This window comes from Mobula hypostoma, chromosome 5 (assembly GCF_963921235.1).
Source record: "Mobula hypostoma chromosome 5, sMobHyp1.1, whole genome shotgun sequence".
Taxonomy (NCBI): Eukaryota; Metazoa; Chordata; class Chondrichthyes; order Myliobatiformes; family Myliobatidae; genus Mobula; species Mobula hypostoma.
Genome location: NC_086101.1, coordinates 1,388,531 through 1,405,456, shown reverse-complemented (window position 1 = coordinate 1,405,456; position 16,926 = coordinate 1,388,531). Strand labels below are relative to the sequence as shown.

The 16,926-nt window shown below is 46.6% G+C and overlaps 1 protein-coding gene across 2 annotated transcripts in view; it reads left to right on the top strand.

Moving 5' to 3' along the window:
- Positions 1 to 16,926, top strand: part of LOC134346071 (uncharacterized) — a 208,762-nt gene that overhangs the window by 17,775 nt on the left and 174,061 nt on the right. For both annotated transcript variants that reach the window (XM_063047373.1, XM_063047372.1), the window contains exon 3: positions 14,732 to 15,067. In XM_063047373.1, the coding sequence (XP_062903443.1) occupies positions 14,732 to 15,067 (336 nt within the window). The remainder of the gene's footprint in view (positions 1 to 14,731; positions 15,068 to 16,926) is intronic.

The following is a 16,926-nucleotide window of genomic DNA, read 5'->3' as shown; positions in this document are numbered from 1 at the left end:
ACCCCATCCACCATCCTCCTCGTCTCTCCTCCGACTCCCTGCCAAAAACCTCGTCCGCCGTCGTCCCCATCTCTCCTCCGACTCCCCGTCTCTCCCCCGACTCCTCATCTCTCCCCCGACTCCCCGTCTCCCCGTCTCTCCTTCGAATCCCTGTCTCTCCTCCGACTCCCCATCTCTCCTCCGTCCTCTCTGTCTCTCCTCCGACTCCCCGCCAAAACCCCCGTCCACCGTCCTCCTCGTCTCTCCTCCGACTCCCCGTCTCTCCACCGTCCTCCCCGTCTCTCCTCCGACTCCCCGTCTCTCCGCCGACTCCCCACCAAAAACCCCGTCCGCTGTCCTCCCTGTCTCTCCTCCAACTCCCCGTCTCTCCCCCGACTCCCGGTCTCTCCCCCGACTCCCTGTCTCTCACACAACTCCCCGTCTCTCCTCCGTCCTCCCCATCTCTCCTCCGTCCTCCCCGTCTCTCCTCCGTCCTCCCCGTCTCTCCTCCGACTCCCCGTCTCTCCTCCGACTCCCCGTCTCTCCTCCGACTCCCCGTCTCTCCGCCGTCCTCCCCGTCTCTCCTCCGACTCCCCGTGTCTCTGCCGTCCTCCCCGTCTCTCCTCCGACTCCCCGTCTCTCCTCCGTCCTCTCCGTCTCTCCTCCGTCCTCCCCGTCTCTCCTCCGACTCCCCGCCAAAAACCCCGTCCACCGTCCTCCTCGTCTCTCCACCGACTCCCCGTCTCTCTGCCGTCCTCCCCGTCTCTCCTCCGACTCCCCGCCAAAAACCCTGTCCACCGCCCTCCTCGTCTCTCCACCGACTCCCTGTCTATCCGCCGTCCTCTGTGTCTCTCCGCAGTCCTCCCCGTCTCTCCTCCGACTCCCCGCCAAAAACACCGTCCGCTGCCCTCCTCTTCTCTCCTCTGACTCCCCGTCTCTCCACCGTCCTCCCCATCTCTCCGCCATCCTCCCCGTCTCTCCGCCGTCCTCCCCGTCTCTCCTCCGACTCCCCGTCACTCCTCCGACTCCCCGCCAAAAACCCCATCCACCATCCTCCTCGTCTCTCCTCTGACTCCCCGCCAAAAACCTCATCCGCCGTCCTCCCCGTCTCTCCCCCGACTCCTCATCTCTCCCCCGACTCCCCGTCTCCCCGTCTCTCCTCCGAATCCCCGTCTCTCCTCCGTCCTCTCTGTCTCTCCTCCGACTCCCCGCCAAAACCCCCGTCCACCGTCCTCCTCGTCTCTCCTCCGACTCCCCGTCTCTCCACCGTCCTCTCCATCTCTCCTCTGACTCCCCGCCAGAAACCCCGTCTGCCGTCCTCCCCGTCTCTCCACCGTCCTCCCCGTCTCTCCTCCGACTCCCCGTCTCTCCACCGTCCTCCCCGTCTCTCCTCCGACTCCCCGTCTCTCCTCCGACTGCCCGTCTCTCCACCGTCCTCCTCGTCTCTCCTCCGACTCCCCGACAAAAACCCCATCCACCGTCCTCCTCGTCTCTCCTCTGACTCCCCATCTCTCCACCGTCCTCCCCGTCTCTCCACCGTCCTCCCGGTCTCTCCCCCGACTCCCCGTCTCTCCTCCGACTCTCCTCCAAAAACCCCGTCCGCTGTCCTCCCCGTCTCTCCCCGGACTCCCCGTCTCTCCTCTGTCCTCCCCGTCTCTCCTCCGACTCCCCGCCAAAATCCCTGTCCACCGTCCTCCTCGTCTCTCCTCCAACTCCCCGTCTCTCCAACATCCTCCCCGTCTCTCCTCCGACTCTCCGTCTCTCTGCTGTCCTCCCCATCTCTCCGCCGTCGTCCCCATCTCTCCGCCGTCGTCCCCATCTCTCCGCCGTCGTCCCCATCGCTCCGCCGTCGTCCCCATCTCTCCGCCGTCGTCCCCATCTCTCTTCCATCCTCCCCGTCTCTCCTCCGTCCTCCCCGTCTCTCTTCCGTCCTCCCCATCTCTCTTCCCTCTTCCCCGTCTCTCCTCCAACTCCCTGCCAAAAACCCCGTCCGCCGTCCTCCCCGTCTCTCCCCCGACTCCCCATCTCTCCGCCGTCCTCCCCGTCTCTCCTCCAACTCCACGTCCCTCCGCCGTCCTCCCCGTCTCTCCGCCGTCCTGCCCGTCTCTCCTCCGACTCCCCGTCTCTCTGCCGTCCTCCCTCTCTATCCACCGTCCTCCCCGTCTCTCCTCCGACCCCTCATCTCTCCACCGTCCTCCCCATCTCTCCTCCGAATCCCCACCAAAAACCCCGTCCACCATTCTCCCCGTCTCTCCTCCGACTCCCCGTCTCTCCTCCGACTCCCCGTCTGTCCTCTGTCCTCCCCATCTCTCCTCCGTCCTCCCCGTCTCTCCTCCGACTCCCCACCAAAAACCCCGTCCGCTGTCCTCCCCGTCTCTCGTCTGACTCCCCGTCTCTCCACTGTCCTCCCCGTCTCTCCTCCGACTCCCCATCTCACCGCCGTCCTCCCCGTCTCTCCTCTGTCCTCCCCGTCTCTCCTCCGACTCCCCGCCAAAAACCCCGTCCGCCGTCCTCCCCGTCTCTCCTCCGACTCCCTGCCAAAAACCCCGTCCGCCATCCTCCCCGTCTCTCCTCCAACTCCCCGCCAAAATCCCTGTCCGCCGTCCTCCCCGTCTCTCCTCCAACTCCCCTTCTCTCCTTCCACTCCCCGTCTCTCCTCCGTCCTCCCCGTCTCTCCTCCGTCCTCCCCGTCTCTCCTCCGACTCCCCATCTCTCCGCCGTCCTCCCCGTCTCTCCTCCGACTCCCCGCCAAAAACCCCGTCTGCCGTCCTCCCCGTCTCTCCGCCGTCCTCCCCGTCTCTCCCCCGACTCCCCGTCTCTCCCCCGACTCCCCGTCTCTCCGCCGTCCTCCCCGTCTCTCCTCCGACTCCCCGTCTCTCCGCCGTCCTCCCCGTCTCTCCCCCGACTCCCCGTCTCTCCTCCGACTCCCTGCCAAAAACTCCGTCCCCAGTCATATGAGACAACACTATCACCCGAAAACAAAATGATACATGACCACCCATTGGTTAATAACACCCTGCTGTCTGTATTAACCCAAGCAACTGTCTAGTTAGAGACTTTCTCAGCATTCCCCAGTATAACATAACAAGAAGCCATTTTAAATTTAACATACAAAAAGAAAGACCCCGTACACTCTCCCCCCACCAATAAAAGTCATGCCGTCATGACGTTAACAGTGTTCACCAGTGCTCCTTGCAAAACACAAAACCCAACCCAGGTGCATAAAGCAGTGACATAACTTCCCAGGGCTGTAGAGATCACACCCTGCTCTCCCGGCGCTGTATAAGTCAACCTCTCTGCGGGGTGCCTACTCCTCTGAGACCTCTGTACTTCCTCTGCTGACTCTTCCCGTTCAGACACCCCAGGTGGCACCATTTTAAATTTAACATACAAAAATAAAACAAGGCATCAAACTAAAAGCACGTGCATACAAAATTGCTAAGAGTAGTGGGAAACTGGAGGATCGGGAAAACTTTAAAAAGCAACAAAGTGCTACTAAGCAAGCAATAAAGAAAGGGAAGATAGATGATGAAAATAAACTAGCATAAAATATAAAAACAGATAGTAAAAGATTTTAGAATTATATGAAGTGGAAAAGGGTGGCTAAAGTGAATGTAGGTCCCTTGGAGGATGAGAAGGGGGAGTTAATATTGGGTAATGAGGAAATGGCTAAGGCTTTGAATGACTATTTTGTGTCAGTCTTCACAGTGGAAGACACAGCTAACATGCCAAAGAGAGATGTTATGGTTGCGATGGGATGTGAGGACCTCGATTAAAATAGCGATCATTAAAGACTTAGAGCTGAGCAAACTTGTGGGCCTAAAGATAGGCAAGTCTCCTGGTCCTGATGGAATGCATCCCAGGGTACTGAAAGAAAAGGCGGAAGTTATAGTGGAGGCTTGGGTGATAAGTTACCAAAATTTTCTGGATTCTGGGTAGATCGCAGTGGATTGGAAGATGGTGAACTTTACTCCGCTGTTCAAAAAAGGATGTAAGCAAAAGGCAGGTAACTAAAGGACAGTTAGTTTAACACCTGTAGTTAGGAAAATGCTTGAAGCTATCATTAAAGAAGAAATAGGGAGGCATCTGGAAAGTAATGGATCCATCAGGCAGATGCAGCATGGTTTCAGAAAAGGCAGGTCCTGTTTCCAAAACTTATTGGAGTTCTTTGAGGATATAACAAGCGCAAAGGATAGAGGGGAACGGATGAACACTATTTACTTTGATTTCCAGAAGGCATTCGATAAGACTTACCAATTAGATCAGGATGCATAGAGTTGGGGGTGATATAGAGACATAGAAAACCTACAGCACAATACAGGCCCTTTGGCCCACAAAGTTGTGCCGAACATGTCGCTACTTTAGAAATTACTAGGCTTACCTATAGCCCTCTAATTTTCTAAGCTCCATGTACCTGTCCAACAGTCTCTCAAAAGACCCTATTGTATCCGCCTCCACCACCATTACTGGCAGCCCATTCCATGCACACACCACTCTCTGAGGAAAAAACTTACCCCTGACATCTCCTCTGTACCTACTCCCGAGCACCTTCAACCTGTGTTTTCTTGTGGCAACCATTTCAGCCCTGAGGAAAAAGCCTCTGATTATCCACATGATCAATGCCTCTCATCATCTTATACACCTCTATCAGGTCACCTGTCATCCTCCGTCGCTCCAAGGAACAAAGGCCGAGTTCACTCAACCTATTCTCATAAGGCATGCTCCTCTGGAGAAGCCCTCTGGTCCTACTTGTCACTATTGTAGGAAACCTGGTCATGTTATGGCTCACTGTTTCCTTCTGAAAAAGAAGAAAGAAAAGGAGGCAGTTCCAGACGCCTGTGTTCAAAATGTTGAAACACCTGTGACCCCACGGGCTTCTGAACGTTCTGATGAAGCTCTGTCTAGAGCTGAGATACCTGACCTGGTTTGGAAAGAGTTCATTCCTTTTGTGTCAGAGGGATTTGTGTCAGTGAATGGAGAGTCACCCCCTGTGCCAGTGAAAAATTTTCAAATTACTGGGGCTTCTCAGTCACTTATGTTAGACAGTGTTCTAAAGTTTGGTGATGAGACTGCCATTGGTGAGGTAAATCTTATTCAAGGTATTGGGTGTGACATTGTTTCAGTACCTCTGCACAAGGTAATGTTGAAGTCAGAGTTAGTTTCAGGACCTGTTAAGATAGGACAACGGCCCAGTGAAAGGTGTTTCTTTGTCGTTAGGGAATGACAAAGTTGTCCCTGCACTGATGACTCAAAGATGAACTATTTGCAGTAAGGGAGCCAGTACAAGAGTTCCTAGGCTTTAGTCCCTTTGACCTTGTGTTTGGACACCAGGTCCGAGGACACTTGGCATTGTTAAAGGATCAGTGGGTTAACAATGACCTGCATATAAATTTGCTAGATTATGTTTTGAAGTCAAAGGACAAATTGCAAAGGGCTTGCAACCTAGCGAAGGAGAATTTAAAATCAGCGCAGGAAAGAATGAAAACTTAGTATGATAAACAAGCCAGAATGAGGTCATTCAAGCCGGGAGATAAAGTGCTTGTTTTCTTTTCTGTACAAACAAACCCTGTACAAGCTAAGTTCATGGTCCCTATGAAATTATGGCTAAAGTTAATAATGTGGGCTATGTAGTCAAAACGCCAGATAGATGAAGGCCAACGCAGCTTTGTCATGTAAATATGCTTAAGCTCTATCATGAGAAACAAACTGCAGCTGTGGCAGTTGCTGTAAACAAAGATGGATGTGAGCTCTCTGGAAATTTATCAGCTGATCCATCTGAGGCCTATTTTAAACCGACCATTATTTCAGCCAGATTGACAAATTTGACTATTTTGGAAAATATTGATGAGAAACTGGCTCATTTACAGCTGCAGCAGTGGCAGCAGATGAAGCAGTTAATTATGAAAACCGGCTCCCCCACCAGGCTTGCCTGGTGAGGAGGGTGGCTAGACACCCTTCAGGATGAAAAACAAGATCTGTCAAACAAGACCCTCTCGTGGGGTCGACGGCCATCTAGCAAACACGTGCTGTAAAGCGCAGAAAGAGTATCCGTTGCATTGAAGCTTGGTCTGACCATTCACTGCAACCGTCTTGGACCCCACCATGCCACTGGATCAGGGAGGGGATGTCGAGAGGGTGGGTCTGGACCGGTGCAACCCCTACTCACCTAAAATCCACTCATGCACACGCTGTTCTTTTCTGAGGCGTGGGGTCAACCGCACTAACGACTGGAAGGAACCATCATCGTCCTATGGGATTGATAGCGAGAGAGAGAGATATGTAGGTAGTAACAAGCCTATAAAACAACATCCATATCGTATGAATATTGAAAAATGTAAATTTGCAGAACAAGAAATTGAGTATATGTTAGAAAATGATATTATTAGACCTTCTACTTCGGATTGGAGTTCACCTTGTGTCATGGTACCTAAACCAGATGGTAGTATCAGATTCTGCACTGATTACTGAAAGGTGAATGTTGTAACAAAAACAGATACTTATCCAATCCCTAGAGTGGTTGATTGTGTAGACAAGGTTGGAAAAGCTAAGTTTCTTACTAAGATTGATCTGTTAAAAGGATATTGATGTGTTCCATTAACGGATAGAAGTAGAGAAATTTCTGCCTTTGTGATGCCTTCTGGGTTGTATGAGTACAATGTTCTGCCACTTGGAATGAAAAATGCTCCGGGAACATTCTAGAGAATGATGAATACTGTAATTCAAGGATTAAAACACACAGATGCCTGTATTGATGATTTAGTCACGGGGAATGACACCTGGGAAGCCCATATCTCTGCAGTGGAAAAGCTGTTTGAAAGGCTCTCAAAAGCCAACCTTACAATTAACTTAGCTAAGAGTGAATTTGGCCATGCCACTGTGACCTATCTTGGTTATGTTGTAGGTCAGGGCAGGTTGGCTCCTGTTCAGGCAAGAGTTCAGGCAATTTCAGAGGTTCCCATTCCAGCTGGGGAAGGGCTATTAGAAGATTTCTGAGAATGGCCAAATATTATTGCAAGTTCTGTAAGAACTTTGCTGATACTGTTCTCCCATTGACTAACCTCCTGAAGAAGGGTGAAAAGTTTGTTTGGACAGAAGCTTGTAAGGAGGTATTTGATAAATTGAAAGCTATCTTATGTCACCAACCTGTGCTCAAGTCACCTGACATTGCCAAGCCATTCTCCATGGCTGTAGATACCAGTGATGAAGCTGCAGGGGCAGTGTTACAACAAAGGGATGCTTATGAAGATGCTGACCATCCTGTGGCTTACGTTTCAAAGAAATTCAAAGAGCATCAAAGAAATTATTCCACCACAGAGAAGGAATTATTATCACTTATTTTGGCTTTGCAGCATTTTGGTGTGTATGTTTGCACAGCTCAGAAACCACTTGTGGTTTATACAGATCATGATCCATTGGTGTTCTTGAGTAAGGTGAAAAACAAAAATAGAAGGTTGCTGAATTGGAGTCTGATTTTTCAAGAGTATGATCTCATGATAACTCACATTAAAGGCAAAGATAATGTAATTGCCGATTGTCTTTCCAGATGTTAAACTTGCAATGTAATTTTAATAGTGGAGTGGAATTTAATATTTGTATATTCTCCTTCAATATGTTGTATTAGCTTGTAGTGTGCTGTATGATAACCGTATATGTATTGTTCCACATATTGTAGATTGTAGTTAGAATTTTGCTCTTACAGATCAAAATTTTCTCTTCTTGGGGGAGCTGATAATTTCCTTTGTTTTGCTTTCCTCCCTTCTTAAAGAGTGGAGTGACATTTGTCAGAATCAAGTCATTCTTGACAGATCATGACCAATGCATAAGAACATAAGAAATAGGAGCAGGAGTAGGCCATCTGGCCCATCAAGCCTGCCTCACCATTCAATAAGATCATGGCTGATCTGTCTGTAAACTCATCTCCATCTACCTGCCTTTTCCCTATAACCCGTAATTCCCTTACTATATAAAAACTTAGCTAACTGTTTCTTAAATATATTTAGTGAAGAAGCCTCAACTGCTTCCCTGGGCAGAGAATTCCACAGATTCACCACTCTCTGGAAAAAACAGTTTCTCCTCATCTCCATCCTAAATCTACTCCCCTGAATCTTGAGGCAATGTCCCCTAGTTCTAGTCTCACCTACCAATGGAAACAACTTTCCTACTTCTATCTTAACGATCCCTTTCAAAGTTTTGTATGTTTCTGTATGATCCCCTCTCATTCTTCTGAACTCCAGAGAGTATACACCCAGCCACTCAATCTCTCCTCATAGGTTAACCCCTTCATCCCTGAAATCAACCTGGTGAACCTCCTCTGCACTGATTCCAAAGCCAGTATATCCTTCCTCAAGTATGGAGACCAGAACTGCACACAGTACTCCAGGTGTGGCCTCACCAGTACCCTGTATAGTTGCAGCATGACCTCCCTAATCTTGAATTCAACCCCTCTAGTGTTACGTGTCCACAGTTTCGTTTTCCTGGGAGTCCATAGTTTTGTTTCTGTGAGTGTAACCTTATGACATATACTGATGGTATAAAAGAAATGTGGGCATAGTGCTGAGAGGGAGTTGAAGGAAAGAGAGAGAGTGAAGATTGCAGACTTTGAACTATCCGGGAACAGCTCACGATCGAGAAGGATAAGGTCTAATGCTTACCCATCCCCAAAGGATTGGGTTAATCAGCGGCACACTGTGCATTGGAGAGACGTGTCTGTCCTTCGTATGATCCATGGGTGTGGATTTCGTGATTACGATTATGATTATGAGGACATGTAGTCCCCTTTTATTGTCATTTAATAATACATGCATTAAGAAATGATAAAATGTTTTTCCAGAATGATATCACGAAAACACATAACAGACCGACTTAAAAACTAACAAAAACCACATAATTATAACATTTAGTTACAACAGTGCAAAGCAATACCGTAATTTGATAAGAACAGACCATGGCACAGTAAAAGTCTCAAAGTCTCTCGAAAGTCCCATCATCTCACGCAGACGGTAAACCTCCAGCGCCGCCAACTTGCCGATGCAGCATCCCAGAAGCATCCGACCACAGTCCGACTCCAAGTCCGCCCCAAAAACTCCGAGCCTCCGACCACCTCCTGACACCGAGCACCGAGCACCATCTCTGCCGAGCGCTTCAACCCCAACCCCGGCAACAGGAAATAGGCAAAGCCAAGGATTTGGGGCCTTCGTCTCCGGAGATTCTCGATCGCACAGTAGCAACGGAAACGAAGCAGGCATTTCAGATGTTTCTCTGGGCTTCTCATGGCTGTCTCCATCAAATCCAGATTGTGCACGGCACCCTAGTTAACACATATCGATATCATTTGGAACGGCTGCGCGCGCTGCGTCGCGCCACCATCTTCTCCTCCCTCCCAAAGAGTTTGTTTGACAGTCACTTTGTGAAATCGCTCTGCGTGGACTTCGGAACAGTATTCCTTGGCTGGGATCTTTGGTAACCGTTTCTTCGTTTGCTAGCCGAGGGATCTTTGGAATTTGTCGTGATCGCCTCGTCACTGCACTGTGAATCCACAAGTCTCTCCTCTCACCTATTTCGTGAATTACTGGGACTCTCTGAACTGCCACTTTAAGACTGCGTGAGTAAGATTTGTTAAGAACAGGTTCTAAATTTGACTGTAAGGGAGCTATAGACGCTTAACACTGTTAACTTCTGTTTAAGAAAGCAGTTTATTTAATTTTCTATATTTTTGAGTAGATGTAAGTAAATATGGTGGTTTTAATATTAAAACCCAACTCAATTTGTCAGGTCTTGCTGCTGGTACGTTACAAAATCGTAACAAGGAAGAGTTTCTTCTCTGCCATCCGATCCCTAAATGGACTTTGAATCTTTGGACACTACCTCACTTCTTTTAATACACAGAATGTCTGTTTTGCAGGTTTTTAAAAATTTCTTCAATATACGTAATTGATTTACTTGTTTGTTTTATTATTTTTTTCTCTGCTAGATTATGTATAGCATTGAACTGCTGCTGCTAAGTTAACAAATTTCACGTCACATGCCGGTGATAATAAACCTGATTCTGATTCTGAGTTTTTTATTATTACATATTGCAATGTACCACTGCCACAAAACAACATATTTCATTACTTATACCAGTGATATTAAACCCGATTTGATTCTGATTTATGAAATCCATTCCTTCTTTAGAGAAGGCAGCTTCCCCTCCCACAAAGTTCTTGGAGCGTTCACACAAATCTCCTACGTTTTCTGCATTTCTTACTGCCCCACCACACCACTCCACACATTGGAGTGGTGTGGTGGGGCAATCTCCCCTTCTCATTCCTACACAACTTATCTGGCCTCTGCCAGTGTAAGAGATGATGAGAGGCAGTGATCGTGTGGATAGCCAGAGGCTTTTTCCCAGGGCTGAAATGGCTAACACGAGGGGGCACAGTTTTAAGGTGCTTGGGAGTAGGTACAAGAGGGATGTCAGAGGTAAGTTTTTCACACAGAGAGTGGTGAGTGCGTGGAATGCTTTGCCACTGATGGTGGTAGAGGAGGACACAATAGGGTCTTTTAAGAGACTCTTAGATAGATACATGGAGCTTAAAATAATAGAAGGCTATGCACTAGGGAAATTCTAGGCAGTTTCTAGAGTAGGTTACATGGTTGACTAAACTTTGTGGGCTGAAGGGCCTGTAATATGCTGTAGATTTCTATGTTTCTGTGTTTCCCCATTGCCACGATGAGGCTGAATGTAAGTTAGAATAGTATCTAATATTCCACGGTAGCCTACAGCCCAGTGCTATGAAGTAGAATTTTCCAGTATTGGAAGGACTGGAAAGAGTGTTGAGAGGATCCACCAGGATGGAGACAGAGGACACTTCATATGTTGGAATCTGAAGCAGTGAACAATCTTCTGGATGAGCTCAGCTGGTCTAGTAGTGTCTATGGAGGGAAAGAAATTGCAAACTTTTCAGGACTGATGCAAAGTTTTGGCCTGAAACATTGAAACTTCCTTTCCTTCTATAGACACTGTTTGACCATTGACTTCTTTCAGCAGGTTGTCTGTGGATTCATCCGGATGTTTCCTAGGTTGGAGTGTTTCAGCTATGACGATAAAACATAGGAGCAGAATTTCACCATTCAGACCATCAAGTCTGCTCTGCTCTGAGAAGCTGGTTTGTTATGCTTCTCAACTCCATTCTCTTGCCTTTTCCCCATAACCTTGATGCTCTGACTATTTAAGAGCCTATCAACCTCCACTTTAACTATAACCAAAGTCTTGGCCTTCACAGCTACAAATTCACCACCCTCTGGCTAAGCAAATTGATAGACTTGGCATATTTTACTTGGAGCAGAGGAAGTTGGAAGGCAAATTTGGTTAAGATATACAGAATTATGAGTGGCAAAGATAATTGATGTAGTAAAAAATGGCCCTATTGTGGAATTGTATAAAATTAGAGGATATAGGTTTAAGGTAATGAGTAGCAATTAGAGGGCATCTGGATGTAGAGTTTTCTTCAGCCAGAGGGTGTTTATATTCTAGAACACACTGCCTGAAGATTGGTGAAGACAGGCTCATTTACACATTAAGTATTTGGAGAAGCGTTGAATTTCAAGACACTGAAGACTATAGGCCAAGTTGATGAAAGGAAAGGAAAGTAGTTAGAAACATATAGAAACATAGAAAATAGGTGCAGGAGTAGGCCATTCGGCCCTTCGAGCCTGCACCGCCATTTATTATGATCATGGCTGATCATCCAACTCAGAACCCCGCCCCAGCCTTCCCTCCATACCCCCTGATCCCCGTAGCCACAAGGGCCATATCTAACTCCCTCTTAAATATAGCCAATGAACTGGCCTCAACTGTTTCCTGTGGCAGAGAATTCCACAGATTCACCACTCTCTGTATGAAGTTTTTCCTAATCTCGGTCCTAAAAGGCTTCCCCTTCATCCTCAAACTGTGACCCCTTGTTCTGGACTTCCCCAACATCGGGAACAATCTTTCTGCATCTAGCCTGTCCAATCCCTTTAGGATTTTATACATTTCAATCAGATCCCCCCTCAATCTTCTAAATTCTAACGAGTACAAGCCCAGTTCATCCAGTCTTTCTTCATATGAAAGTCCTGCCATCCCAGGAATTAATCTGGTGAACCTTCTTTGTACTCCCTCTATGGCAAGGATGTCTTTCCTCAGATTAGGGGACCAAAACTGCACACAATACTCCAGGTGTGGTCTCACCAAGGCCTTGTACAACTGCAGTAGTACCTCCCTGCTCCTGTACTCGAATCCTCTCGCTATAAATGCCAGCATACCATTCGCCTTTTTCACCGCCTGCTGTACCTGCATGCCCACTTTCAATGACTGGTGTATAATGACACCCAGGTCTCGTTGCACCTCCCCTTTTCCTAATCGGCCACCATTCAGATAATCTGTTTTCCTATTTTTGCCACCAAAGTGGATAACTTCACATTTATCCACATTAAATTGCATCTGCCATGAATTTTCCCACTCACCCAACCTATCCAAGTCACTCTGCATCCTCTTAGCATCCTCCTCACAGCTAACACTGCCACCCAGTTTCGTGTCATCCGCAAACTTGGAGATGCTGCATTTAATTCCCTCATCCAAGTCATTAATATATATTGTAAACAACTGGTGTTCCAGCACTGAGCCTTGCAGTACCCCACTAGTCACCGCCTGCCATTCTGAAAAGGTTCTGTTTATTCCCACTCTTTGCTTCCTGTCTGCTAGCCAATTCTCCATCCACTTCAATACCTTACCCCCAATACCGTGTGCTTTAAGTTTGCACACTAATCTCCTGTGTGGGACCTTGTCAAAAGCCTTTTGAGAATCCAAATATACCACATCCACTGGTTCTCCCCTATCCACTCTACTAGTTACATGCTCAAAAAATTCTATGAGATTCGTCAGACATGATTTTCCTTTCACAAATCCATGCTGACTTTGTCCGATGATTTCACCGCTTTCCAGATGTGCTGTTATCACATCTTTGATAACTGACTCCAGCAGTTTCCCCACCACCGACGTTAGGCTAACCGGTCTATAATTCCCCGGTTTCTCTCTCCCTCCTTTTTTAAAAAGTGGGGTTACATTAGCCACCCTCCAATCCTCAGGAACTAGTCCAGAATCTAAAGAGTTTTGAAAAATTATCACTAATGCATCCGATATTTCTTGGGCTACTTCCTTAAGCACTCTAGGATGCAGACCATCTGGCCCTGGGGATTTATCTGCCTTCAATCCCTTCAATTTACCTAACACCACTTCCCTACTAACATGTATTTCGCTCAGTTCCTCCATCTCACCAGACCCTCTGTCCCCTACTATTTCTGGAAGATTATTTATGTCCTCCTTAGTGAAGACAGAACCAAAGTAATTATTCAATTGGTCTGCCATGTCCTTGCTCCCCATAATCAATTCACCTGTTTCTGTCTGTAGGGGACCTACATTTGTCTTTACCAGTCTTTTCCTTTTTACATATCTATAAAAGCTTTTACAGTCAGTTTTTATGTTCCCTGCCAGTTTTCTCTCATAATCTTTTTTCCCCTTCCTAATTAAGCCCTTTGTCCTCCTCTGCTGAACTCTGAATTTCTCCCAGTCTTCAGGTGAGCCACTTTCTCTGGCTAATTTGTATGCTTCTTCTTTGAAATTGATACTAACGCTAATTTCTCTTGTCAGCCACGGGTGCACTACCTTCCTTGATTTATTCTTTTGCCAAACTGGGATGAACAATTGTTGTAGTTCATCCATGCAACCTTTAAATGCTTGCCATTGCATATCCACCGTCAATCATTTAAGTGTCATTTGCCAGTCTATCTTAGCTAATTCACGTCTCATACCTTCAAAGTTACCCCTCTTTAAGTTCAGAACCTTTGTTTCTGAATTAACTGTGTCTCTCTCCATCTTAATGAAGAATTCCACCATATTATGGTCACTCTTACCCAAGGGGCCTCTCACGACAAGATTGCTAATTAACCCTTCCTCATTGCTCAAAACCCAGTCCAGAATAGCCTGCTCTCTAGTTGGTTCCTCGACATGTTGGTTCAAAAAACCATCCCGCATACATTCCAAGAAATCCTCTTCCTCAGCACCTTTACCAATTTGGTTCACCCAATCTACATGTAGATTGAAGTCACCCATTATAACTGCTTTTCCTTTATTGCACACATTTCTAATTTCCTGTTTAATACCATCTCCGACCTCACTACTACTGTTAGGTGGCCTGTACACAACTCCCACCAGCGTCTTCTGCCCCTTAGTGTTATGTAGCTCTACCCATATCGATTCCACATCTTCCCGGCTTATGTCCTTCCTTTCTATTGCGTTAATCTCTTCTTTAACCAGCAACGCCACCCCACCTCCCCTTCCTTCATGTCTATCCCTCCTGAATATTGAATATCCCTGATAGGTCAGGGTTTACAAGATATTTTTCCTTCCTACCGCACCTTCTGCAGTTGATTGGAAATTAATAGCAGTAGTATAGATTAAAGGCTGTATGAACAGATGATGGAAGAAAGAGCTAATCTGTCCATTGATATCTTGTATTATCAACACCCCCATTGATGAACAATACTTTGTAAGGACTGCTGACAAGGATAATGATTATTTCTTTCATTTGACTCTGAAATGGCACAGATTGGAAATTATCCGTGTGGTTTGATGCAAATGTTTACTTGCCAGTTTTTCAAACTGCTTGCACTAAATTGAATAGAATAAACAGGTGATGGTATATTTTATTCCTCTTAATCAATTGTCTTTCAGATGTACGTATCAATGAAGTGGATCATATGATGCGGCTTGTCCGTCCCGTGGGTTCCAATGTCGTATTACCTGGATTTAAACCTAAAAATCTAGAATCAATTCAGTGGAGCTTCCTCAACTACAAAACAAAGAAAGCAATCATCGAATATTCGCACCATAAGTTCACGATAAATCCATTTTATAGACACCGAGCAGAGCTTAACATGACATCTGGCGCATTGCTTCTCAGGGATTTGCGATTGAAAGACAGTGGAATTTATGAAGTAATTTTAAATCCAAAAGGAAAAACACTTACAAAAGGGGATGAGATTTCAAGCATTCATCTGGATGTCCAAGGTAAATTTAGTGGAGTTAACATTAAATGTTGATAATATTGTTAAGAAGGCATATGGTGTGTTGGCCTTCTTCAGTCATGGAATTGAGTTCAAGAGCCATGAGGTAACGTTACAGCAATATAAAACTTTACCTGGACTGCACTTGGAGTACTGTGTTCAGTTCTGGTCACCTCATTACAGGAAGGATGTGGATGCTATCGAAAGAAGTAGGGAGATGTCAGAAGTAAGTTTTTCAAACAAAGAGTGGTGGGTGCAGGGAATGCACTGCCAGCGAAGGTGGTAGAGTAGATACAATGGGGTCTTTTAAGAGACTTTTAGATAGGTACATGGAGCTTAGAAAAATGGAGGGCTATGTGGTAGAGAAATTTTAGGCAGCTTCTAGGGTAGTTACATGGTCGGCACAACATTGTTGGCCAAAGGACCCATAATGTGCTGTAGATTTTCTAAGTTCTATAAGATTGGTCATGTCTAACCAGACTTTCAAGGAAGTTACCAGGAAAGTTGATGAAGGTAAAGATATTGTCGACACGGACTTCAGTAAAGCATTTGAAAAGGTCCCACACGGGCGGTTGAGTTGCCAAGAAGACTGAGCTACTCAGCAATCAATATGAGGTAGTAAACTGGATTAGACATTGGCTTTGTCGGAAAAGCTAGAGTGTGGTCATAGAGGGTTACCTCTGTGACTGGACGCTCGTTTGACTCGTGGTGTGCCGCAGGAATCAAAGCTGGGTCTGTTGTTGTTTGTCATCTATATCAACAATCTGGATGAGAATATGGTAAACTGGATCAGCAGATTTGTGGATAGCACAAAGATTGAGGGCTTAGTGGACAGCGAGGAAGGCTATCATGGCTTGCAGTGAGGTCTGGACCAGCTGGAAAAAATGGGCTGAAAATGGCAGATAGAGTTTAATGCAAACAAGTATGAGGTGTTGCACTTTTGGTAGGATCAACTAGACTAGGTCTTACACAGTGAATGGTAGGGCATTGAGATGTGTGGTAGAACAAGGGATCTGGGGATTCAGGTCCTTAATTTGCTGAAAGTGGTGTGACAGGTCGATAGGGTCATAGAGAAAGCTTTTGACACATTGGTCTTCATAAATCAAAGTATTGAATTCAGGAGGTGGGATGTTACGTTGAAATTGTATAAGACATTGCTGAGGCTGATTTGGAGTATTATTTGCAGTTTTTGATCTCCTTACCTACAGGAAAGATGTAAATAAGGTTGAAAGAGTACAAATGAAATTTACAAGTCAAGTCAAGTCATTTTTTATTGTCATTTCGACCATAACTGCTGGTACAGTACACAGTAAAAAACGTGACAATGTTTTTCAGGACCATGGTGCTACATGAAACAATACAAAAACTACACTGAACTACACAAAAACAACACAAAAACTACACTAGACTACAGACCTACCCAGGACTGCATAAAGTGCACAAAACAGTGCAGGCATTACAATAAATAATAAACAAGACAATAGGCACAGTAGAGAGCAGTAGGTTGGTGTCAGTCCAGGCTCTGGGTATTGAGGAATCTGGCTTGAGGGAAGAAACTGTTACATAGTCTGGTCGTGGGAGCCTGAATGCTTCGGTGCCTTTTGCCAGATGGCAGGGGGGAGAAGAGTTTATATAAGGGGTGCCTGGGGTCCTTCATAATGCTGTTTGCTTTGCGGATGTAGCGTGTGGTGTAAATGTCTGTAATGGCGGGAAGAGAGACCCCGATGATCTTCTCAGCTGACCTCACTATCCGCTGCCGGGTCTTGCGATCCGAGATGGTGCAATTTCCGAACCAGGCAGTGATGCAGCTGCTCAGGATGCTCTCAGTACAACCTCTGTAGAATGTGGTGAGGATGAGGGGTG